At 47.5% G+C, this 24,729-nt stretch overlaps 11 protein-coding genes and 1 non-coding gene across 12 annotated transcripts; 5 read left to right on the forward strand and 7 right to left on the reverse strand.

Moving 5' to 3' along the window:
- Positions 1-377: 377 nt before the first annotated feature.
- PV09_06121 (uncharacterized protein) lies at positions 378-2,027 on the reverse strand. Its single transcript, XM_016359717.1, has 2 exons — positions 1,764-2,027; positions 378-1,610 (listed from the first exon to the last, which is right to left on the reverse strand). The coding sequence occupies exons 1-2, from the start codon at positions 1,987-1,989 to the stop codon at positions 544-546; spliced, it is 1,293 nt and encodes a 430-aa protein (XP_016212553.1). The 5' UTR covers positions 1,990-2,027; the 3' UTR covers positions 378-543.
- A 116-nt stretch (positions 2,028-2,143) lies between these two features.
- Positions 2,144-7,365, forward strand: PV09_06122 (uncharacterized protein). Its single transcript, XM_016359718.1, has 3 exons — positions 2,144-3,727; positions 3,780-6,123; positions 6,177-7,365. The coding sequence occupies exons 1-3, from the start codon at positions 2,791-2,793 to the stop codon at positions 7,204-7,206; spliced, it is 4,311 nt and encodes a 1,436-aa protein (XP_016212554.1). The 5' UTR covers positions 2,144-2,790; the 3' UTR covers positions 7,207-7,365.
- PV09_06123 (uncharacterized protein) lies at positions 7,166-8,888 on the reverse strand. Its single transcript, XM_016359719.1, has 2 exons — positions 8,649-8,888; positions 7,166-8,504 (listed from the first exon to the last, which is right to left on the reverse strand). The coding sequence occupies exons 1-2, from the start codon at positions 8,798-8,800 to the stop codon at positions 7,310-7,312; spliced, it is 1,347 nt and encodes a 448-aa protein (XP_016212555.1). The 5' UTR covers positions 8,801-8,888; the 3' UTR covers positions 7,166-7,309.
- Positions 8,889-9,021: 133 nt separating this feature from the next.
- PV09_06124 (uncharacterized protein) lies at positions 9,022-10,418 on the reverse strand. Its single transcript, XM_016359720.1, has 4 exons — positions 10,366-10,418; positions 10,176-10,305; positions 9,967-10,124; positions 9,022-9,899 (listed from the first exon to the last, which is right to left on the reverse strand). Exons 2-4 carry the CDS (start codon positions 10,279-10,281, stop codon positions 9,237-9,239), a joined length of 927 nt encoding a protein of 308 aa, XP_016212556.1. The 5' UTR covers positions 10,282-10,305; positions 10,366-10,418; the 3' UTR covers positions 9,022-9,236.
- Positions 10,419-10,511: 93 nt separating this feature from the next.
- On the reverse strand, positions 10,512-13,071 carry PV09_06125 (uncharacterized protein). The gene is made up of 2 exons (XM_016359721.1): positions 11,746-13,071; positions 10,512-11,692 (listed from the first exon to the last, which is right to left on the reverse strand). The coding sequence occupies exons 1-2, from the start codon at positions 12,966-12,968 to the stop codon at positions 10,975-10,977; spliced, it is 1,941 nt and encodes a 646-aa protein (XP_016212557.1). The 5' UTR covers positions 12,969-13,071; the 3' UTR covers positions 10,512-10,974.
- Positions 13,072-13,255: 184 nt separating this feature from the next.
- On the forward strand, positions 13,256-15,720 carry PV09_06126 (ATP-dependent RNA helicase HAS1). The gene is made up of 3 exons (XM_016359722.1): positions 13,256-14,565; positions 14,616-14,970; positions 15,038-15,720. Exons 1-3 carry the CDS (start codon positions 13,348-13,350, stop codon positions 15,364-15,366), a joined length of 1,902 nt encoding a protein of 633 aa, XP_016212558.1. The 5' UTR covers positions 13,256-13,347; the 3' UTR covers positions 15,367-15,720.
- A 185-nt stretch (positions 15,721-15,905) lies between these two features.
- Positions 15,906-17,019, forward strand: PV09_06127 (uncharacterized protein). The gene has a single exon (XM_016359723.1). It carries the CDS (start codon positions 16,174-16,176, stop codon positions 16,786-16,788), a length of 615 nt encoding a protein of 204 aa, XP_016212559.1. The 5' UTR covers positions 15,906-16,173; the 3' UTR covers positions 16,789-17,019.
- Positions 17,020-17,045: 26 nt separating this feature from the next.
- On the reverse strand, positions 17,046-17,911 carry PV09_06128 (uncharacterized protein; the record flags this gene model as incomplete). The annotated part of the gene is made up of 4 exons (XM_016359724.1): positions 17,046-17,174; positions 17,220-17,450; positions 17,520-17,674; positions 17,728-17,911. The coding sequence occupies 4 exons, from the start codon at positions 17,909-17,911 to the stop codon at positions 17,046-17,048; spliced, it is 699 nt and encodes a 232-aa protein (XP_016212560.1).
- A 710-nt stretch (positions 17,912-18,621) lies between these two features.
- On the reverse strand, positions 18,622-19,481 carry PV09_06129 (uncharacterized protein; the record flags this gene model as incomplete). The annotated part of the gene is made up of 3 exons (XM_016359725.1): positions 19,152-19,481; positions 18,777-19,099; positions 18,622-18,726 (listed from the first exon to the last, which is right to left on the reverse strand). Exons 1-3 carry the CDS (start codon positions 19,345-19,347, stop codon positions 18,622-18,624), a joined length of 624 nt encoding a protein of 207 aa, XP_016212561.1. The 5' UTR covers positions 19,348-19,481.
- Positions 19,474-20,915, reverse strand: PV09_06130 (uncharacterized protein). Its single transcript, XM_016359726.1, has one exon. The coding sequence runs from the start codon at positions 20,870-20,872 to the stop codon at positions 19,883-19,885; it is 990 nt and encodes a 329-aa protein (XP_016212562.1). The 5' UTR covers positions 20,873-20,915; the 3' UTR covers positions 19,474-19,882.
- Positions 20,916-21,054: 139 nt separating this feature from the next.
- Positions 21,055-22,280, forward strand: PV09_06131 (uncharacterized protein). The gene is made up of 4 exons (XM_016359727.1): positions 21,055-21,163; positions 21,216-21,237; positions 21,300-21,460; positions 21,513-22,280. Exons 1-4 carry the CDS (start codon positions 21,098-21,100, stop codon positions 22,176-22,178), a joined length of 915 nt encoding a protein of 304 aa, XP_016212563.1. The 5' UTR covers positions 21,055-21,097; the 3' UTR covers positions 22,179-22,280.
- A 264-nt stretch (positions 22,281-22,544) lies between these two features.
- On the forward strand, positions 22,545-22,626 carry PV09_06132. Its single transcript has one exon. It is a non-coding gene; the product is annotated as a tRNA-Arg (tRNA).
- The last annotated feature ends 2,103 nt before the right edge of the window (positions 22,627-24,729 follow it).

A 24,729-nucleotide genomic window follows, 5' to 3' on the forward strand; every position in this document is an offset into this window, starting at 1 on the left:
CATTTGCCATCCTTCCAGAAGCATACCTCTCTGCAGATTCATTCATCGGTGGAGCTGCTCCCGCGAGTTTTGGGCTCCACTATGCCATTCTTGCAGGTTTTTGGTAAGGACGTTGAAGGCGAAGTGAATTGTGAGCGGAGGTTGATTCTCAGTCAAACAGGATCGTTAATGAATAAACGGACTGGGGCATTTCTGAAGCCTGCCCACATGTACTACTTTACGCAGAACGTGTCGATTTAGGTACTTGCATTGGAATTTACCACTATAGCAGTATTTACTGTGCGTATGGTAAATGAGAAGGTATTTTGTATGGAATCACAGTATCACAAATCCCTTGCTGATAAATCCAGCAAATACCATGCTATGTTGGAAGAAAATTGGACAGTACTTTCAGTAGTATTCATCAGTTAATATTTACCGTTATAAACCGCGTCTAGCTGGCTTGATTGGTATCTCTATGCCTATATATGTTTATGTTCAGAATCTTCTGATGATTCTCGAAAGACAAATGTTCTAAACACCCTCCTGATGCAGTCATTTCTGTCACAATTCTCTATATCGACCAACAAAGTCGATGTATTTTCCGAGGGTTGAGACATCCCACATCCTATTCACGAGCCCACCAAAGGGAGAGCTTTTGTTCTTACCGGCCCATAGCGCCAAAGCGCACACGGCAACGGACAACGTGAATAGAGCCGGCCGCCGGTACTTGGACAGTTTGTTCTTTAGGGTCATTACCACTTTCGCCCTAAATTCCTCTCTGCGGATCTCCTCCGCATGATTGTCAAACCAGACCTGTCCCTCTTGCAAGGTCTGGTCGCGCAATGCCTTCCGGTCTATTGTTGTTTTCAGCACGCTGTTGTCTGACACCATCTTCCACGTCTTGAACGGTAGGCTTGCCGGGGGAAACTGCTCGTAAAGTTTGATTGCCTGGCAAATCATACCCTCAATATCAATATCTTGCGGCAACTTCTGTAACACCACCGCTAGAATGTTCTCGTCGGGTTCATCGGCCATGTACTCCAAGAGCATCTCTCTTTTTGAAATTATTATCACCGCGAATAGATAGATGCTCATCACCGCTTCGCGTGCGAGAAGGAAGTCAAACAAGCGAGCTATATCGCTGTATGAATGGATGTCATGCGCGTAGAGGGTCAGGACGTGCGAAAGCCCGTAGAACGGATTCGCGGGCAGGATAGCGTAGATTGGCCTATCCGCAGCGTATAGAATTGCAGGAAGCAGCCGCAGATGCGATACCGAGGCCGAAAGCTTGGGCAGCATGAAATCTCGAATGCGCAGCATAGAGAGACGGCGGACAAGCGAGTAGCAAGAAGGGAGGCCGTTCACTAAGAGAAACACCTGGCAGATGTCGTGGTAGCCTTGAAAGTAGCATAACGAGGGATGGCGGCGCAGAGTGGACACGATGAGAGCCTCGAGATCTACACGCCGAGCATCGAGCTGTTTGTCCGTCTCGTTACTAGGATAGTATATGAAGGATCTGTGAACATCTAGTCGAACTTGTTCCTCGTCGCGATGGGGAGGGAGGGTTTCCCACGGCGCTTCTGTCTCCGCTGCTGTCGAGACATGATCCGAACCGAGAAGTATTGGCCCTGCCAGGACACTGTTAGTCTGTGAGTTGAGCTTCTTGGCCGTGCACCGAGCTACTCAAGCGCGCAGTTGGAGGCACAATTGTCGAACTTCTACTCGCAGGTTGACGTGATTGATGGAATAGTACGGGCGGGGAAAGACTGCGGGCTACATACAAGCCTTCTGCCGTATATCGTCACTTAAGAAGCCACCGTCCTCCGAGGCCAGCTCGATGAGCAAGTCGAGGTTCTTAGTCTCACAGGCTGAGAGAATACGCTCGCGTTTGGCCTTGATCTTTACGTTCTCTGAGCTTTCGTTGTGAGGCACATCCATGGGATTCAGATTCAAGGACGGCTTGAGCGTCGCGGAAGACAAGACATTGCCAGCTTCGTCAGCGGCCATGTTATTGCTACATGGTGCAGCTCACGACAGCACGCTACAGAGCGTGGTGATGTGCTTTGTTTCAGCAGCTTGCGGAGGCCCCAATATGGCATAGCGTGACCATGAAGGTAACGCAGTTACAGAATGTGAGCATGAATTTCTCACGCCATTCTATTCCACATCATCAAGCAATCCTTGACGTCCATAAAAATCTGCACAGTCCTATCGGGGTCTCTGCATTTTGGAATTCATGTGTTCTAACGCAATAGGCAACCGAGAGAGCGCAGGATAAATCCGGAGTTTCTCCACTCTCCGTCACTGGTAGAACTGACTCAAAAGGATCATGCTGTACACCCTTGGGCGTCTTTGCACATGCAAGCACTGCACAGATCGTGTGCTTGATTCTCGCCTGTAAAGAACTCGTGCTAGATGCCATTTGCGGTCTTGATGAATCGGCTGTTTTGCTGCATGAATGACAGCACTTTTGCTAGGTGCCCAGACCCGCACTGTTTTTCGATCACATTCATGAAGCTATTGCGAACATCAACGTTTTCGGTATGAAGGTATGTGCCAATCAGACCGGATCGGCTACTTGCTAGTGATGCTTGGGACTTGTCTGCCCAATGTAAATTCCAAGACACAGCGATCTTCTCTTTCCAGCATTCGCGCGAACAGTCCTTTCTTGTCTCGCTAGACCCGCGGATTTCCTCCCCAAGCCTGCTTTTGCTGTTGTCTGGATAACTCCAAAAATTTTCAATCCATAGCTTCAATCGATTGGAAACCGAGCCACCCTGGAAGTGTCCTTCTGATCGAGAAGCAACTATGGCGTTCGAGTTGGCCAATGGTCATGGGACCACAAGACTGTCTATCGAGCAGCTCCTGGAACGAGAGCGCCGACTGAATTCCCCTGACGACAACAGCGTGCAAAGGCAACGAGCGCCACCCGGAATTGGTATCCTCAGTCGCACATTGATACCTAGTTCCATGATCAAGTGGATAATACCCGCGCGTTTTCTGCATGGTGCCAACATGCAGCTGTTATTCGTTGGCGAGAACTACATACATATCAAAGAAGTCATTCCTGACGCCAAGGTTGACTACTGCCTTAGACATCGCAAGACGATACCGTACATCAACGATCACATCAGGTCTGTGGCTCTGCTTGGCCGACCCCGCGTATCCCAACTGTGGCGTGAGGGAAGCCCTATGCCTGGCATTGTCGACCTTATGTTCCACTCTGGCGTGCCTGAACAGGAGCATCCGGAATTCCCCATACAGGTACTAGTGGTGGCACTCAGCTCGGGCTTTCTGCAACTTCTTACACCGGATCTTGATTCGACTACCGAAGGGGAATATATCAACTTCAAATCAAAATTGATACCATTGCCTCTCCCAGAGTACCATGCATCATCACCGGGCTTCAAAATAGCGGTAGACCCATTCTCACGGGCATTTGCCGTTGTTGCCCCATTTGACCATGTGGTCGTGTACAATAATTATAGCAGTCGAGATTTGGCGGCACGGATAGCGTCGAACAAGGATGAGTGGAATCCAATTCGCCAGGAAAGAATTTTCAAAATACCTGGCTGCATTATTGCTGTCGAGTTTCTGAACCCCGGCGAGACTTCGAATGACGTGGTCATGATCATTGTTTCAGCTGTCGGCAGAAGACATGCTCTGTCATGCTTCACCTGGAATCATCATGACGGACCACGTTACCGGGCTGTTGTCGAGTCCAAGCCCTTATACCTAGAACCAGGTAGGTGACTTGCTTCAGACATTATTTTCCGCTTTTTAATGTTGGTACCAAGGTTCTTTGTGCAACATGATCATTCCTATGGCACACACGCCAGAATTCCTTCTCGTGCACGGCTCAACAATCAACCTGTTCATAGACATATTATCCGGTTCTCCCCGTGTGATGAACATTATCAACAAAAAGTCGAACTGGGAATCTGAACCGGCTCACCCTGCCAACTCGAAACGGCGACCCCACTTTACAGCATGGTCCCGCCCAAGCAGAGCACCATCACACAAGGGAGAATTCTTCTTTCTAATCCGTGAGGACGGCGCGATCCGACACTATGAACGGACCCAGGGTCGCACAGGTCCCTACGGCGTGGTCGGTAATTCGGGTGAGCTGGGTTGTCATGTTGGCTCTGCATTCGCGAGCTTCAACCCGAGGCGAAACACGCCAGACTATGTGATCGCAACAGGTGACATGAGTCCCGGCGAATTCGCGTCGATGGGTTTGAACTTGGTGAGAAATAAAAATGCTGAGTCGATGACGAGGCATGAACAGATGGAACTCGTTAAACAGGCCACCCTCCCGGACTGGGCGCCGATTATGGATCTCCATGTTGATGAAGGAAATAAGGGATTTGGCAGGTCTGCAATTTTGGCAACGACAGGACGTCAACCCTTTGGCGCCCTCAGCGAGTTAAGAATTGGAAACGAGGCACGAATCTCATCTATTGCTGATCTGACGCAGCTGGATGAATCATTTGTCGGGGCAAATGGTCTATGGGTGCTCCAGGATCCAGCGGGAGAGCTCGTTCACTTAGTCACCTCATATCCGGACCGAACTACAGCCGTCTGCTTATCCACTGATGGACAGCTTGAGGAAAGTACGATTACGCTTGAAAATGATCGAAACACAGTCTTTGCTGCCATCACTCTCAATGGGACTATTGTACTGGTTACCGAGACAAATATTACTTTGCAAAGACTTACCAAGGATGAAGAGATGGATTTGGAACCGAATTTTAAACACTACACTTCTAGCAGTCATATTACAGCAGCTGTTTGTTACGGGAATTTTCTTGTCGTGGCTTCGAGGCAGCACTCCTGGTCTTCCCACCTGGAAGTCTTTGAGGTAGGACAAGAATCATGCCATCTCGCTCTTCATGGAGAGGTGGCAATTACTAGCAGTGAAATCACAGCGTTAACAATGTTTCAACACGGCGTAGACCTGTACGCCATCATCGCGACTCGAGAACCTAAGTTAATGATATTGCAACTAAGCGAGGACGGAAGACCATGTAACACCCCACGAGAGCAAAGCAGCATGGTCGTCGACGTTCACGATCTTGTCGTACAAAGCATGCAAGTTCTGCTGAAGAGATATGACAATGGCATACAGCCTCAACTTGAGAAAACTGTGGCGTGCGGCACACGAGATGGTCAGTTGATTTGTGTTCATTTGAACACTTCTGCGGGAATACCTCGATTTGGAGAGCGCGAAAGCTATCGCATTGGCCATGGACCGGTTGTTGTCAGTTCAGATACCAGCTCACTTGATCGTGCGTTCGTTATCTGCGACGAGGAGGTAATTTCCATTACTCATAAGGAAATTTCGAGCCCTGTTATGCTGTTTACAAGTATAATCTTCACGGATGAAAATGACACCTCATTCCAGCAAAAGGCTCTCGCCGCCATCGTGACTTTACCAATTAACGAGACCACCAATAATCCTGGATTCGAGATTACAATAGCGTGTCACGATGGCCAGAATTTGATCTTCGCGAGGCTGTTGTTCGAGCGCAGGACTTTACCTCGACGGCTGCCCCTGAGAAAGTATATGCCAAGCTCCATTCCCGACATGCCACCCCACGACATATCTGGAACTCCGACAAAGCTATTCTACTCGAAAAAATTAAAAGCAAACATTGTTGCTGGCGTAAAATATGAACATCGACCACATGCCAAAGTTCCAGAGCCATCATGGCAAGGGAAGCGCGTCACCCGAGGCTTTCTTAGCATTATACCGTCCCACAGTAATGAGAATGTAACTCCTCAAGAGGAGCTATGGAATGAGAAGATGACACAGGTAGACTTCGCTCCGTCTGAGCGGATACTTAGTGCCTGTGAATGGGTTTTCAAGCGTGATGGTAAAACGTACGAGTACCTGTTAGCCGGCACGAGCATTAAAAAAGGCAAACCAATAATTCTTAATGATGGACATAAGCGAGATAAGACCGGTAGACTCTGGTTCTTCGCTGCACGTAAAAGCAGTAACGGGACAGTCAAATTGGAGTTGAAAGGCATAAAGGAAATTGATCAGCCTGTACGGGCTCTTGCTAACTTGGATGAGACCAAGGTCATCGTTGCACATGATCACATACTTTCTGTGTATACACTATCTACAACAAACAAGTCAGTAGATCGTACAAACGGATAAAGGAATCTGTGACTAACAACGAATGAAGGTGGTCTCGTGTCTGCAAGAAAGAACTCCGAAGTACAGCTGTTCACATCACTGTCGTAGGTCTTCATATCTTTGTCACAACGTCGATCAATTCGACAATTGCATTTGCATACGAGGCCAAGGAAGTGCAGGGTGAAGAGAAATTCGAACTCGTTGAGTTGCTCACTGATGATGTGTCCCGTCAAGGTATTACACATACCGTACTGGATATTCAGTGGAGATCAGTGGAGCCAACAGCATCTTTCCCCACCACCAGTCAAAGTCAAAGAGAAAAAGATGATAAAGTGTTGAGTATTCTCCTTGGCTCTGATAAAGACGGTCAAATCTATGCACTTGAAATTCCGAAATCGCGGACCTGGAGGAGAGCCGCATCGACCATATTCGAGCTTTCGGTGCCTCAATGTGTTGTCAAATTCACATCGGCTAATGTTCGAGCGCCGTGGTATAATCGCGACACTGCAGTACAGGGTGTGCTCAGAGATGATATCATTGGTGCAACAGCAGACGGCACAGTTTACCATTTCACCATCTTGACAGACGAGGCGCGTTTACTCTTCAAATTTTTGGAGAACCTCGTACGATGGAACGAAGTGGAGAATCAAATTAACATTCTTCACCTTGAGCAACAGTCTATCGGACCCCGAGATACAGATATGCATACCGCTGACAGCGATGAGGCAGTGCTGGCTTGGCCTATGCAAAATGTTATTATCGACCCAGAATTTGTACCAGGTGCCGTCGGTGAGCGGAAAAGGAGAGATCAATACGGCATAAACGGCGATCTGTTGGATTGCTTTCTTGGTAAGAATGGCCGCGTAAATTTGTGTGAAATGTTAAACAGAGAGGGCGTAGCGAACTGGAAGGAAGAAAGTCGATACGTAGGCAACCAGAGGCACATGAAGTGGAAGAAGTTCCGAGAACTTGTTCAGAGGCATCTTGGGCCAGTTGAAACGACAAGTGAACAGGATCAAGAGCAGATGATAGATAGATGCATCAATTGGCTGGAGGAAGTCATGAGACCTGTATTATGAACAAATTAGCCCTGGATGCAGTTGTTCCGGCAATATCAGGATGGTTTGACGCCAGTGACAGCGTTTGCTGCCGCAATTGAAAAATGAACTTGTACCGTTAAATTCACTTCGAACTGATTCTTGTTTTCAACATGCCACAAAATGATTCAAACATTGAACGATCATCTCCTTTGAGCCAACGTGCTTTGACTGCCGAGCTTGCTGTTCCAGAAACGTTATCGAAAGCTTTTTTGATCTCGATGGTAATCCAAGTCGTAAATTCTTCTCTCTGTATGACATCATTCTCGAGAGCGGCATCTTCATCTTCTTTCGCCAGCTGCTTGGCACGCTGCCTTTTTCTTCGCTCACTTCGAGACCAGACTGATGAGTTGGTGCATATCCTGATCGCCCGTGTATTAGAAGCGTTTTTGTCGTCGAAGTCCTTGATGATCGCAACGCTCAGGGGAAGGCCTTTAAGCAATTCCATTATGACCGAAAAAGCGTCTTTATCCAGCGCATCGCAGACGACGAGCTCATTTGGCTCCATTTGCAAGTGCGTGCCAACCAGGCTCTTATGTCGACCCACATGATCAGGAGCGCGCCAGGACATCCAACTCCACCCAAGAACCCACCGCACCGTGTGGCCAGAAGGTTGCAGCACGCTGACGGCCCAATTGTGGCATCCGGATTTCTTCAATTCCGGAACCAGAGTCTGGAGCGAACTCAGCTTTCCAAGCTGCACGGTATACCATCGCACTTTATCCTTAAGCTGAACAGATTCGGCTATGATACGCTTCACATACGCTACCTCCCCACCCTCCGTTATCATTTCCACATCGGCCCCCGTGCAAGCTGCGTATGGCTGTTGCCCCTTCAAGAAAGTACTGTCCGCTTCTTCCCTTGTCGCAAAGAAAGGCGGGTTGCACATTGTGAAATCTAGCATCTCAACACCGAGTACATCAAGCGGAATCAACGGGCCTTGAGGATCCGTTTTCAGCAAATTGATTCTAGAGTCAAGCAAGTTGGCGGACACGTTGTGAATGGCATGCTGATAGTTTGTGTCGTCAATTTCGGTTCCGTACATGCACCACTTCGGACTCGAGGCGCATGCAAGGAGGGGATATATGCATGAGGCTCCAACCCCGATGTCGAGACCAACGATTCCGGCAGAAGGCACAGCATTGGGAGCTGTACTGTCAAGCAATGACTGCACCCATTGCACGTACAGCCAACGGATGGGCACAGGCGGGCAAAGTCTGTTCTCCGGTAGATACAACTGCAGCTTGAAGTCACGAAGTAGAAGAGCTTTCGTTAAACATCTAAACGAATCTAATTAGTTTAATTCTTTTCTCCTTCTTATTCTTTATTTTTTTCGATCAGGAAGGGCCTTCGTTTGGACGGCGGTGCGTCGCATAAAATCATGAAACCTCGGAGAGCAAACCGATGAGTCGCATGGTACATACCGGAGGTGTTCCGCATTCTTGAAGTTGAGTACGCCATGGTTGCTTGCAAGACAGTCGCGAAAGCTTTTATTAACCCGTGCGAGGTCCTGGAAGTTGATCGGTTGATCGTACTTTGGAGCCTTAAAGGCCGCAGAGGTCTTCGACGACGACATCGTCTATGCGCGAGCGGGATGCAGTCTTTATCATGGCCAAAGAGCAGGCGCCTATTGTTGACGCAGCCTCATCTTAGAAAATATCTCTGTAGCAAAATGTATAGTATGCATGCGGAAGGCTCTTCCAAGCTATGAAGTTGATCGTTCAAGGTAAAGATCACGTGCTTCGAGGCATCAATTTTGCACGCTGAGTTCACTGAGTTCAGGATGCCAAATTGCATGCAGACTTCGGAGATCAAACCAAGGTCGTGATTAGATACTACGACCATGAGCCTCAGGGACACGCCGGCTGCCTGATCGTTCCGAGCATAGATGAAGCAAACCTTGCATAGATCTCAAGAGCATCAGTAGCGTATACGATAGTTTATATCTAACACGGCGCAGCGTCTCATTCTTCATCTATATTCGTAGCCCAGTAGCATGATCAGCCACGAAGCTAGACTGACCATCCGAAGGAGCCATCAAACGTGTACACCACGGACTCCTCATCTATCCTCAATTGATCCAGTCTGGGTACCGTTCCTGGCTTGTAATACTCAAGCAGCTTTTCCATATCATCGTCCGTCATAGCGCACAAGTCATCCAAACTCCACTTCTCGCATACCTTCGACATCCACTGCATCCTCTTCGGGCCTTCTTCAGGCTCAGGCGCAAGCTTCCTCAGCTTCCGCCTTAGCTGACCAACCTTCGTTACAGCGTCGCCAGCGTTTTTCGGGAGCATGCTAGCAATCCGTCTACGCACTATGTTCGCCAATTTGGGGCCATTGCCATTCGTGCTGATCATGATCTGCAACGGGCCGTCTCTGTGCACGCTTCCGAAGTAGAAATCGCATTCGGGAGGCACGTCGGCAATGTTTGCAGGTATGCGGCGCTGCTTGCATAGCTGATAAATTTCCGATGAAGCTGCGGGGTCGTCGACGGCGCATAGCACCATCGACACGTCGCCATCGAGATCTGAGGGCTCGAAGGTGCGGTCGATGTGTGTGATCTGGTTTTGGGATATACGGTAGGCAACCTCCGGGTTAAGGCCTGATGACGGGCATATAACCGTCACACGGGCGTCTGCATTGAGGACGTTGAGAATGCGACCGGCAGCGACCTATTCATTCCCTACAGTGTAAGCAGCCGTTTGGCGCGGGAAAAAAAAAATTGGACGCAGTGGGTACCTCGCCGCCGCCTATAACCAAAACATGTTTGTTCCGTACTTGCCAAGCGAGAATCAGCGAGCCACCGCCTTGGACTTCTGGGAATTTGGCCATAACAATGGATGATGGATTGGCATCGAGAAGGCCGTCGAGCGCGAGCCGCGCTTTATTCTCCAAGTCTGCGATGCATGAGATCACCGGAGAAGCTCGACAAACAAGGGTCTACTGACCATAAGCACACTTGGCGCAGGATCTCTTATCGATTCCAACGACATGCGGCCGTCCTGACGAGGACCAGGCTCTCAAGCATCGCAGACAAATGCTTTCCATTATCATTGGGCATTTGAAGCAGATGTGTGACTAGCACAGCACGTGAGCGATATGCTCACGGAGAAGACATTGATGGGCGTGCATACTTACAATATCAGTGGAAGGGCTTTTCCCTCATCGTCCGAACAAATGGCCGAGAAAAAGAAAAGTTCAGCCAGATACACAGAGTAGACAGTGTAAGTTTAGAGAAATCATCCTTGAAATTTGACTGCAGCCTTATTTCTAGACTAACTCAAGTATGAATTTATCGGAAAAGAAGATTTTAGCATCAGCGATTTCTTGCCTTGCTATGTTTGCCGCTTCCAAAGAACTCTGATTGTCTATTCGTTATCGATATCTGATTCTTTCTCATGATTTGCTTGCCGTGACTCCGCTGTTCCCTTTCCGTGAACCATGGTAACATGGAAATAATTTCACCCAGACGTTGTCTGGTTTTGACCAGATTCTTCGGCACTGCTCTCACTCGCAGAATCGCTCGGCACTACAAAATATTCTCCTTGCGAACGTTGTTATCAGTCGACCTCTTAATTCTGAAGAAACGCCTACGGCTTCATGGGGTTGTTAAATTTAGAGCCATAGCGTGTCAACATCGATATCATCCTGGAAAGTTAACCGTGAGGAAGTGCCAATATTCAATATTGTCACAGTTACGGTCTTCTCTATAGATCTAGACGGCACATGTTGCAAGTAGCTCATCTGCTATTTCATAAACGCCCACAAATGTACGCTCATTAGCCAAGCGTAGCTCGTAATCCAGCCAGCAGTCCAACTCAGGTTGGAGACACCCTTCCAAATCAACATTGCCCTTACGGCGACATCTACCAGGTCAACAACCTGCACGAATCCAAATGCTACTCTCTGTGCTAGAAACAATCTTGCACACAATCTTCTGTAGCTGGAAGCATCAGCTCTCATATATGTAAGCACATAATGATCCAAAGGTGACAAGGTTTTCTTTCTAATGTCTTCTCTTTTCTGCGTCGCTGCTCCAGAGAATGGGTACGCTGGATCTGCAGGAGCACACCGTAGCATTACGTGTATATTCCACTTGAATCTCTGCACGGGATTTAAAGACTCGGTCCTTGCGCGTGAGGAGCATGGATCCTGCTTTAACAAGTCGTATAACAGTTCGGGTCGTGAAACCCATATCGTGCGATTCTTTTCATCGGTAAATACGCATTCGCGGTCGAAAGCCTCAGTTGAATGCGCGTAGTGCATAAAACGTGCAAAAAAGGCTGGGCTAAGGACGCGGAGCTCAAGCTTGGAGGAGGATGCTTGAGACTGCTCGTCTACGTGGACGTTGGAGTATGTACATGGTGATTTCCCACGTATATTCGACGTGTAGATGACATTTATCGGCTTCGTGTGTTGTGCAACTATATGTTTGAGATAGGTCTCGAAAAATGGGGCCAGTCCTCTGAGATTTGGTTGGTTATCAATGGCTAAAATGAAAGAATTTGGGAAACTTACGCTTCAATGGGTTCTTCTTCACGGCCAATGCTTGATGGCAGAACCTCGGGCCTGTACCATACATGCAGTCCTTTCGCCCAGAATAATACTGCGGCCTCTTTCAAAATGCGCGGGAAGGTCAAGAATCCGACCAAGAACCAGGACATGACAAACCTGATAGTTTCGTACCAGGTGCTTGTCAGAGGGTTGATTGAATGACCGACCGAAACTATCCTCGCCACGAGCTTAACATGGTCTTTTGACGATTTGAGAGTGATCGTATTGTTCAAATCTATTGATTCTCCCTCCTTTTCACGGTGAAATGGATCATTCGCTGTGAGCATGTAGCAGCCTTTCCTCGAACTGAACGGCGAGACATGAAAGTCCTTCGCCCACGAGTTTCTGAATTTCCCGTCTGACTTACTCAAACATGGAGGGTGATGGAAGGAGTCGTCGGTTGATGTGGTGAGGTTGTTAACATCACTGTCTTCGTTCTGCTCTCCCGAATCTTTTGCGTGAAGCAGATACATGCGGCGTTCGCCAAATGTATTATTCACCTCAAGAATCATCATGGTGAGAACGTTGTCCGCAGTATAGATGTACCAAAAGCTGACAGGATTGAACGAATAGCCCATGAACCGGGGTGCCGTGATCAAATAAGCGTGATCCCATTCTGAATCTTCGACATCATGGGACTGTAGATATGCCTTAAGTTTCCCGTACAGTGTTTGGTCATCTGAGGTCCGATGGAGGTAGTCTGAAGCTTGGACGTGATACCATCCCTTCTTTTGTACATTACCGACTGAAAGGAGTTGACCAAATCGGCCCTCGGAGCCAACGGGTAAAGCGACTTGCAGAATTGAGTAACCGAAAGAATGCTTCTGCGGAAAGAACCTCGTATGGCTTGTCCAGCTCGGGATGATCAAAGGTGCTTCGCCTTTCGGTGGGGGATCAGAGGTATTTTTGACATAATTGTGGCATAGTTTTAAGACGGCCATGCAAGCCAAGGTCTTGAGCAGAAGGTAATGATGGTGTCGCAGGTACCAATGCCATGCGATCAGTCCGATTAAGACGAGAAGGTCTGCTGTCCGAGTGCTATCACGAGCGTCTCTCATCGTCCACAGCCACCACCACAACGTAACACCGAAAAGACCAAGCAGGCCAAGGTTCAAATCTTTTAGAGATAAATCTACTCCATTATAAGAGAAGGTTACGTCCGACACAGTTACCACGGTTCGCTCCATGTCGCGTGGTTGATGTGGGCGTCTTCATCCTGCGTAGAAATGGAGAATCACCCGACTGGGCAGATTGCCTTTGCCATAAAACGTGTCTAGTTCTCAAACGGTCTCCCTCGGACTCGGGTACATCAATCGTATCACCATCCCACGTTTGAGGCATGGTCGCGTTGCAAGGGCTTGTCCGAAGCGCGGACACCAAATTGGGTTAGGCTCCGTGAGAACCCTGGAACTTGGGCGCGGGCAAACTTCACCGCAGAGAAAAAAAAAGATTAAGTGGGGACCGACTTTGTGCACCAGCATCTCCGCCAGCAGACTGCTTGTCGCGAGAGTTTCGCAACCTTTGTCTGCCCCTCATAGACTCGCGAGGAAGACTCTTCGCTTGACCATGGCTATGGCGCCTGTACAGAGCCACCAATTGCATTCCAAAAAGCGCAAGAGAAAGCACAAGGCTTACGTCAATGGGTATCCTGCGCCCATTGGAAAACTGCCGCAACCGAGCACCGATGAGCATGTTGGCAAAAAGAGGAGAAAGGAGGACCAGTACATGATGAGCGGAGCACTTGGGCCGGAGCCGGCTGAAGAGTCCACGAGCACAGAGTCAACGCCCGGTAGTGCCGATGAAAGTGAGGAATCTTCTAAGCACAAGGTCGTGAGCGAGGACGATGCGAATGATGCACAAGAAAGCAGCGACTCTGAGAAAGTACATGAGGACACGGAGATGGCTGGTACGGAACAGGAGGGAGCGGAAGAGCAGAAAGCGGAACAGAAAGAAGAAATCGCAGAGCCGGTCAAGCCTACAGACGACCTGCCTTCCACGAACGCAGTCACGCTGCCCAACATGAACGGTGGCCCGACGAAGTTTAAGGACATGGCGCTGTCTGAGAAGACCATGAAAGCGATTGAAGGCATGGGTTTCACGGACATGACTGAAATTCAACGAAGAGCTATACCGCCATTGCTCGCAGGTCGTGATGTACTTGGTGCCGCGAAGACCGGCTCCGGCAAAACTCTTGCTTTCCTCATTCCGGCCGTCGAGATGCTTCATTCCCTTAAATTCAAGCCTCGAAATGGCACCGGTGTCATCATAGTCAGTCCTACACGAGAACTCGCCTTGCAAATATTTGGCGTGGCGAGGGAGTTGATGGAACATCACACGCAGACTTTTGGCATCGTCATGGGCGGAGCGAATCGATCTGCTGAGGCCGCAAAGCTCGTCAAAGGCGTCAACCTGCTCATCGCAACACCTGGGCGATTATTAGATCATTTGCAGAACACACAAGGTTTCGTGTACAAGAACCTCAGGACTCTGGTCATCGATGAGGCAGACCGTATCTTAGAAGTGGGTTTTGAAGATGAAATGAGGCAGATTGTGAAGATTCTACCCAAAGAGGAGAGACAGACCAGTTTGTTCAGCGCGACACAGACTACGAAGGTTGAGGACCTAGCGAGGGTATCGCTGAGACCGGGACCGATGTATATCGACGTCGATTACCGCAAGGAGCATAGCACTGTCGAGAGGCTGGAGCAGGGTTATGTGATTGTGGATAGTGACCTACGCTTCCGGACGCTCTTTACCTTCTTGCGCAAGATGCAGAAGAAGAAAGTACGCTCATTCGTTCGCTCAATCACAAATACACAGCTGACCCACTGCAGATAATTGTCTTCCTTTCATCTTGTGCTACTGTCGACTACTACGCAGACCTGCTCAACTACATTGACCTGCCTGTGCTATCCCTCCATGGAAAACAGAAGCAGCAAAAGCGCACGAATACTTTCTTCGAATTCTGCAACGCTACCCACGGAACCTTGATCTGTACTGACGTCGCTGCCAGAGGTCTCGATATTCCCGCTGTGGACTGGATCTTGCAAGTTGACCCTCCTGATGATCCTAGGGACTACATTCATCGTGTTGGTCGGACGGCGAGAGGTGTGAGCGGCAAAGGCAAGAGCCTGATATTCTTACAGCCTAGCGAAGTGGGCTTCTTGAAGCACTTGAAAGAGGCAAGAGGTACGAAGACGAAAAGTTCATTGTTAAAAGCTGCTAGATTCGGGAATAATGCTAATATAACTGCCAGTGCCCCTTGTCGAATTTGATCTTCCACCCAAGAAAATACTCAATATCCAATCTCAGCTCGAGAAATTGATAAACAGCAACTACTATCTTAACAAATCGGCTAAGGAAGGGTACCGCTCGTATCTTAACGCTTACGCGTCACATTCTCTGAGAAGTGTGTTTGACATCCAGAAGCTCGACTTGGTCAAATTGGCGAAAAGCTTTGGATTCAGCACACCGCCGAGAGTGGACATCACGTTGGGAGCGAGCATGAGTAAAGACAAGAGTAGTGGAAAGAGAAGAGATTATGGAAGTCAGCCTAGCCAGGGGAAGAGGTTCAAGAAGCGGTAGAGGAGGACATCGCTCGCGTAGAGACGAAGATTCGAAGTAAGATTCATCCACAACGCATATTTGGAACTTCTACATGAAAGGACATCAGTGACAGAAGCGTCTATATCCGCTAGAAGGGTTAGTGTTTCAAATGTATAACAGCATGTTGACTTGGCCATTTGCCCTGATTTGTGTTTGGGATGGAATTACAAGTACGCTTTTTAGTTTGGAGCTTCCGTAGGCGAAAAGGTATGTTGTGAAAGCTCTTGCTCGATGTCGCAAAAAGTTCTCTTACACTGCATCATTCGCACGATTTGTGGAATCTGCTGAACATGAAATGTACCTGTTTCAGAGTGAATATTCAATTTTCACACCAGAATGCAACCCCAACCATGGATTGGTATTGTTCCATAGATCGCTGTTGTATTCAAGGGTTCGCTTAGGAAGAGCCAACGTCGATCGTCGTGCAGCAAAGGGAGGCGGAGCATTCCATTCCGCTGGCCAATCAGCTCCCGCCCGGCTGACAAAACCTCCAACTTCTGTCTCTCCGAACGCAACTGGCTTCACCCAAAGGAGCATTTAGATCAGCCTTCGTGGATTTTAGAACGGAAGTGTTACTTTCCGATGGAGAAGAGACCCGATTCTGATTACCAAGCTGCTAAAGGAGAGGGTTTTGGCTGATGGCACGAGGCTCGGTAAATATACTGCAACAAAGAGGCCGTGTTTATTTCTTTTATAAATTTGAATGGACCATATCTCTGAAGTCCATAGACATAAAACTTTTGATTAGAGGCAGAATATCTCATTTTCGTTTTCTTATTCATCGGAATGTCCAAGATTGCACTGATCATTTCCAGCACACGCAAAGGTCGCGTCGGCCTCGAGGTTGGAAAGTGGCTCAACTCAATCCTAGAAGATGTCGGAAGCGACGCTGAAATAACCATGGTCGACGTAGCTGCCTTCAACTTGCCAGTGTTTGACGAAACGGTGATTCCAGCAATGGTTCCCGCCATGGCACAATGGACTACCGCCCACGCCAAAGCTTGGTCAGACGAGATAGCCAAGTACGACGGTTACGTGCTCCTCGCGAACGAATACAATTTCGGCATGTCTGGCTCCACTAAGAACGCTATCGACTACCTATATCACGCCTGGATTGGAAAGCCTATCCTTATCGTAACATATGGCATAATGGGAGGTGTGCATGCAAGCAATCAGCTGAAAGATGTCCTCACGGGAATGAAGACGAGACCAGTAGACACCAGACCGCAGCTAAAGTTTATCGGCGGACAGTCTGGACCGGACGTTCAAAAAGCTATGGCTGGTGAGCTTGGAGAAGAGAGCAAGAAGGCTTGGAGTACCGAGAAGAAGCCGGAGATTCTGAAGGGCTTTGCAGAGCTCATAGCAGCTTTAAAAGAAGCTTCATCCGCTGTATCTTCATGATGATACTCGCGAATCCACCATACCTCACAAGATCCCTCACAACCACCGTAAACTCGATTTTGCTCTTGTTGACAGATCTCAACAGTCGGTTGGAACATGGGATTGCTATCGTGCTAATCGATGGGCCCTTCGGAAATTGGCAACATTAGTTCTCATTTTCTGCTACACTTCAAAGTCACATGGATGTCTGGGTAGATGAATTTAGAAAAGAAGAAAAAAAAACCATGCTGCTTTCTTACTGCATCCGACACCAGTTTTTAAGAAACAGGATTTGGTTCGTGCCTACGCAAGGTCACATACCAAGCTCCAGTTCCCTGTGCGAAATATGGACTTAGTTTATCTATTTCTTCGTCGTACAATTGTGTCCTAGAATAAGCGTGATGCGACTTGAAAACGTCAGCTTGATGTATCGATGTCCTCTTCATGCTTACCTCTAAACTATCCCAGCCCAGAACATAGAACGCTAAGTGTCGATCTTTCTCCTCCAGGATCTCGGCTTCTTCTCTCAACGGGGTGCCATCTGCATCGTTGGTAGTACAAACATATCCCCAGCCACCGTTGACAAAACCTTCAGCTAGATAGCAGTCCGTAAAGGTCTTGTGCATCGATCGTTCCAGATTTGGACTACTTCGGGGGGCCGAAGGGCCCAGTTTTATTACTGCCTGACATAATTCCTCATGAGAAGGGCCTTTTCTCAATCGTGAATCTGAAGCTCTTATGTCGGTACTTACAAATTGACAGACGTTGGATTCTAGGGCTTCACGGATCCCACCGGCTTTGGTCTCTACAAATTCGCATAGAGATGTATTCGGTGTGCCACCAGCTAAACTGGACAGAGACTTTGTCATTTCCGGGCTCCATTCTCGACGATTTCGATCGGGCCATTCTGATAGCATGTAAGCAGTAGTGGTCGTGAAGGATATGAATAAAAACACAGACCAATGTACCAGCACATGAGATTTTCTTGCTTTGGCACTGGATACCCTTCTTTCTGAAGGACGTATCCGAAATACTGGTTCTTTACTACGCCAGCATGGTCGAGTTTGGCACGAAGGTCGTGAAAGCTGCTTCTCGCGCTCTGCGATCGGGGCAGCACAAATCGAACGATCTCTGAGAGTACCATGTTTTCCCTTCGAATTGACTTCAATAAGGGCATCCCACAGCTCGCGGAGCATTTCTCCTGAAGTTAAGTTTATTCGCCTCCGCATAATTATTAAGCAGCATGCTTGCTCACGGTCAGCACTAGCCATATTGAGAGCAGGATCTCAGAGTTGTCAAAGTTGCCAGCTCTTTATGTGAGAATCGCGGGGAACGATTAAATGTACAGTAGCACAAATACGTCTGCTCAGGTTAGACATCTTTAAACCACCATGGTTGCTGAACGACCTTCAAATGTGCTTTATTATAGTACCCTTAATTGAATTCAGTTTTGCCCTCTTTGGATCGTGCACAGAGATTAAGGATATGATTTTCTTACCTAACTAACAGAAAATTTTAGAGGCGAAACGATTAAAATGAGCAGGTTCTGTGAATTGAATTGTGTATCTATTCACTACTCTTGGGAAGGATTCTCTGGGAGGAAAAGTGAGAACGTTTTGAAAAAAAAAAAAAAAAAAAAAAGCAAACTAGATATCTTCGCAATAGTTTAAAGTGAAAAGGTTCATTGTGAACTTGTACATAAAGCATATGGACACTCGAATATCAGCCTGTGATGGAGGCGTTGAATCATGATTCACATTACGACCAGCGCAGGCCAAGAGGAGAATTTGTATTTAACTAAACCAAATGATTGGACAAGAGCATTCTTTCTACATGTGATAGCGCGCTTGTTAATCAGACTTTTAGTGGCTCGAATCGCACTACAATACTCGTTGAAGCATGGCCGATTTCCTTCTTAAATTCTTGTATGTTTGCTTCGCGACCAAATAGCTCATATTCCTGTTGTTTGCTATCAGCCCATGCAGGCGTCTTGCTTTTCTCAAACATACCTGCACGCTACTCCATCCAATCATGCTGATAAAGGTGCCCACATCCTGTTCAATGCCCATTGCGTGATAAAAGCTCGGTCGGCTATGTGCTTGCTTTTTGATCGAGCTTACGAGATCCCTCCATCTGTTAAGCGATGCACTTGCCTGCAAAACAAATATTTGTGTGATAGGTGCATTTAAACATGCCGTCAGAGTCCCATCAATAGGTTCGTAGAGCCGAGGAACAGGCTTTGCCGCCAGTAAAGGCCCAACAAGCGTAGAAAAGTCTCGATATTGATCAGACTGGGGATAAAAATCGTGGAAAGCTTTGATATTTTCCCACTCTGAATGCAAGATAAGTATTCACTCAAAAATCTTTTCAGTAGGACTCCGAACCAAGGACAAAAATCCCTATTCCAGGGTCATTTGTGATAGATGCATGATTTTCATCCATGATTATTCCCTTGTACGCATGCTCAAGGCCGTCAACGCTGCTGAAGAACTTGATAATGGATGGAATAGTGTTTTTGATTTCAACCTGTGTTTTTTTGTCTTTTTTGAATGTTGGGAAAATAATCTCAGAAGCTGACATTTCGGATGTTGGACTGCAGAGAAAGTGTAAGAGACTCCAGCTGAAATGTTATGACTCTGCTAGGAATGCTGTCAAATCTGGCCGTCTAAGATATAAGTGAGAATAATGGATGATGAAACCCAATTGAGGATCTCCATTACTCAATTTATACTTGTAGGGGAAAATGAATGGATTACATGTAGATTGGCAGGTCTAAACAACGGTGGACTACAAGGCTGAATCAGCCGAGTTCAATGACCAATCCCGCAGCCCACGTGCAGATGTATCCACTTTTGACCGCACCGTAACCCATTTGAGAAGAATGGTGGCGAGACGATCCCAAAGCATTTAGATGCAGAACTATCACTTTCAATATACCAAGCAAATGTGCAGGATCCTGAGGACCCATACGTTTGTGTGCTAGCTGTGCAACATGTCTCGAAGCTGACCCTTAACAATGACCTAGACATTATAACATAAAATTCCAGCCTCGTGAGGACCGTAGATTCGTTGCATCAGACATTTTGTGTTAGGGAAGAAATATGCCGCGGAACTTCTAAGCTTCTGAGCTGTACATTTCTACCTGGTCAAGTCCCTTACAAGGCACTAGAATCATCTTCTCAAAAGGGCTGAGCTTTCTGCGAGGTGCAGCGGCCCAGACCATGCTAAAATCTTCGTATGTCAATGGGATGTCTTGCTGCGGCAGAAATGATGAACCTTCCGATTGCCACAGCTCTGGACGAGTCGAGACGGGCAACTCCTTTAACGTGGGAAAGAAAGGGCAGCAGCCGATTTGATCCAGCCAGTATACGCAATAAACGCAGTAGCTCAACATGACGGTGCGTCTGATATTTTCCGCCACAACCCATGCTTCCCATGTGGCCTGTAATGGCCCAATTTCACTCTCAGCACGAGTGAGAAGGCGGGTGCAGAGGGTCTGCATCACCTCTTCTTGTCGCTCCGCCGTTATTCTTTCGTCGATATTTCCATGCAGCAACCGCAGTATCTGGTAAAGAACGAGAGCCTGTAGGTTGGCAAGGTCTTGTAGAAGTGTGTCATTCGACGAAGACGCCAGGAGATGCGCTACTTCGACATCGATGACTCTTCGTACCGACGTGCTCTCTTTGCTATCCACCGTAGCTGTATGGGCTGCACACAGAGCGAAGGCTGTACGTAGTGCTGCGTATGACATTGTCCTCAAATCCTTCCGTATGAATATATTTTCGAGATTGTTGGCGAACTGTGCCGGTAGGTTTTTGAACTGTTGTACGGTCCAGGACCAGCTCCGACTTTGGCCAATGATAGGTCTGATCTCGCCTAAAGGCCCAAGAAAACTCGGCAGATATGGTGTGCATACTCCTCCTCGAGAGTAATTCGCGTTCTCGGTGTTTTTGTCGTCACTATCAAAATCCGTAGCTGCCGCGGGTTTACGCACATAATGACAATCTTTCCCTGTCCTTTGACACCGTCTGCACCTTGGGAACTCAAGGTCACACTTTCGCTTTGCACGAAAGCAAGTTTCACAAGATTTCCGACGCAAAGACATCCGATCCTTTTATTAATGAGATTATTGCCATGAGGAACTTAGCTTTTGACTGCAAGCAGCTTTCTTATGAGTACTCCTCCATCTAGGCTGCAATGATGCGCTAAGCCGAAATCGATAATCATTCGTTACTTATCGATATGACTGCCGTCATCGGAGTCATACTCACCTCTTGACGCACATCTGCTGGCATCCTTCCGACAAACTACTTTTCTTACCAGCGACGCAATGGCGGCACCAAAATATCTAACCGGAGACGCGGCCGGAATCAAGGAATTCATCGATAGATTTGATGTAGGTTGAATGAAACCCTCGCTCTTCACGTCGGCTTATGTTCGCACCGCAGGTTTTCCTCTTTGACTGCGATGGTAAGACTCTGCATCTTGCAATTGAACTTGCTTACCTGTCTGATTAATGTAATAAAGGACAGGCGTCCTATGGTCTGGCGACACTGTCTTTCCAGGAACCGCTGAAACAATCAAATTCCTTCGCGACAGCGGAAAGCAACTCGTCTTTGTGACAAACAACAGCACGAAATCACGTCAAGATTACAAGAAGAAATTCGACGCAAATGGGATATCGGCGCAAGTTGTTCGTGGTACGGTTTACGCATGTGACGATTTATCGCTGATAGTGCCTACAGGATGAAATCTTCGGCTCATCCTATTCCGCGGCCATATACATCTCTCGCATACTGAAGCTTCCAGCTCCAAAGAATAAGGTCTTTGTACTTGGCGAGACTGGCATCGAGCAAGAACTTGAATCGGAGAATGTGCCTTACATTGGTGGCACTGACCCCAGCCTCCGTCGCGACATCGAACCCGCTGATTTTGCAGCTATTGCCGACGGCAGTGCATTGGACCCAGACGTTGGATGCGTGCTGATTGGTCTAGACTTCCATATCAATTACTTGAAAATGAGCCTTGCCTTGGCATATCTTCGACGCGGCGCTGTGTTTTTGGCGACAAACATTGATAGCACTCTTCCGATGGCTCATGCCTTCTTCCCTGGCGCCGGTTCAACAGGTGCGGGTGTTGTCAAAGCGTACGGGAAGGATCCACTGGCCCTCGGGAAGCCCAGCCAAGCTATGATGGACGCAATCGAGGGGAAGTTCAAACTTGATAGGTCTAGAACATGCATGATCGGCGACAGGCTGAATACGGACATTCAGTTTGGGATTGATGGTGGTCTGGGTGGCACTTTGATGGTGCTCACGGGAGTCAGCTCAAAGGAGGAGATCCTGGCCACGGACGCACCCACGGTTCCCTCTGCTTACGTCGATAAGCTGGGAGATTTGATTGGAAAGTAAGGAGAAGCGTGTCCCGCATCTAGTTTCTCGAATTGTCTGAAGATAGATCCACTTTTAGAGCTTAGACATATATTTCATGAATGGAGGTGTTACTTATGCTAACCCAGAGCGTTGTCGATGCCCCATCTCCTCAACAGTTTCGCTGCCTCAAAGCACCCATTAGAACTATAGAAACAAAGATTAAAGGAAAGCGATGCAAGTGAGAGTGAAAAGCTTGAAGCTGAATGCTGAAAGCCTGCCGAAGGGAAGGAAGCAATTCTGAGGAAAGAATATTCCACTTTGATGCTATGCTAGCTTATTTTGTGAACATATTATATACCAAATTAGGTACTTCGGGATATTGTTGAAGCGTGTAATCGCGCAAACGGGTGGTTGGCGCAATGGTAGCGCGTTGGTTTTCGGTCATCGAATACACCAAAGGTTGAGGGTTCGAGCCCCTTGCTGCTCGCTTTTTTTTGCAATTTTTGTTCACAAATCCCTTGCGCTCCATGAAGCAGTCAACGTCTCATGTTATCAAGTACGTTATGAGGACACGGCTTGGTTTTCACATAGATCTTGGGGCGACAGTCCCTGTCTACCATTGTTTTTGCTCCCTAGGCTGGATTCAGCACAAGATACGACCAGATCAACGTTCTTCCTGCTGTGCCTCTCAAGTTTAACATTAAGCAAATGGTCGCATAGAACAACGATTTGTCAGATGTAGTGGCCGATCACATGTGTTTGCCACAAACCCTCACGAATGTTTAGGCGATCCCATATCTTGACTGCCCTCTGCTTCGGTAACTTTTTCAAGTCTATGATAAGTTCAGATAAGTTCAATACTGGCTCGTTGGGCCGAAAGAAGCTAAGGATTTCAACTCTTCGACGTATTAAATATGCTACCTACGTACCAAACAGGATGCAATATGTTCTCACTTCGTGTTCATGGACTTAGCCCTTTCGCAAGTGAAAACACTGATATCGCCTTGTATTTGGCAAGTTTCGTGATTGGAACTTAGATCGCGGCGAGACAAATGAGCGTGCGTGTTGCCCATTGTTCATATATCAATGCGTCAGTAGGCCAACCCGAATACAATTCTCAAGAGACAGATGATGAGCTTCCCAACTGTGGCCTCGGGTTGTCGGCTAGTCTGCTCGAGTAGATTACTGTATACCAAAGCTTGCAATACTCTCACTCCCACTCTATCATTAACTTTTGTGCAACATCAGAATTCGTGATCTAAATCAAACTAATCGACCTACGGAACCTAGAATCCTGAACAAGATAGGGAAAAATCAGTCACAAGTGTAGTTTCACTTGTGGCAAATCGAGTAAACAGAACCTAGTAGATGTGAGTAGCCGGTAAGATCAAAAAAATTAAAACAAAAACAAAAATAAGAAAAGCACTTGCATAGAAGAGTTGGGGTTAAAAAGAATGAATATTTTGGTACAATCGATATGCTCTTGAATGTCGGACTTATCAGGCAACATTCCAAGCACAGCACGACTTATCACAACCACGCATCGAAGTCAGCTTCATCTCCGTCTAACATCCTTTGTTCCAATTTCAGAGCACCAATTTTTAACAATGAGTCCTTCAAACCTCGTCAGCTCGATAAGTCAGTCAGTCCAGAAAGCATCTGGTACAAGTTTACTATCTCTGGACCGGAACGATGGATTCGAAAGTCTAGACCGTGTGGATGAAAACTATTCATTTCGAGATTATGAGCGCCCACATACAGGTACATCGGTTTGCTCGTGCATGTGTTGTCTCATGCCTGGCAAATTGAGTCAAGAGGAGTTACAACAGCATATTAACAACAAAATCGAGGCTGGAAGGCGTGAGATCATGACAATTGATTGTCAACTTGCCTACTGTCGCCAAATTCTCAGCTTGTTGGACGTCGTTGATGAAGAAGTTACAAATCTACAAGCAAATGCAAAAAGAAAAGGTATATCCACAGCAACTCTCGACAAAAACTATTTGCGAGGTAAACGCCAGACCAGTTGCGGCCTTGCAGGTAAATCTGAAAGAAGCAGCAGTAAAGCAAAGAGAAGCGGAAATTCCATCGAGCTTTCACACAACACCTCTTTGTCGTCTTACTTAAACAGTCGTACCGAGGAAGGTGAGAGAGTAAAGCAGGCCACCGCTTGGTCAAGTATCGCACCACCTGACTGCAGTAAATCCTTACTCAGAGATAAGGCGAGTCACCTTTCTGAGCCCACTCAGGCTTTCAGCGCCCGTGAAGCATTCATGGGAGATTGTAGTGAATGCACGTATCAATCGGATTGCCATCACGCTTTTCACGACGGTAAACAAGCAACAGACGTTGATGTGCATAACAACGGGCGCAATCAGTACACAAGTTGGCATTCCATCTCGAATAAACCTCTCCCACCGGTTCAACCGGAGATTACATCACGAACCGATAGTAAAAAAACGAGACGAGGAAGCCTCGGAAATAACTTTTTTTTTCCACTGACTGAGCAGTACGCGACTTGCCGCAATCGAACTTCGTCAGTGCTCACGCGACACGATGATACAGCGGGTGACAATTCTGAAATGGGCGA

This window comes from Verruconis gallopava (assembly GCF_000836295.1).
Source record: "Verruconis gallopava strain CBS 43764 unplaced genomic scaffold supercont1.20, whole genome shotgun sequence".
In the NCBI taxonomy this organism is placed as follows: Eukaryota; Fungi; Ascomycota; class Dothideomycetes; order Venturiales; family Sympoventuriaceae; genus Verruconis; species Verruconis gallopava.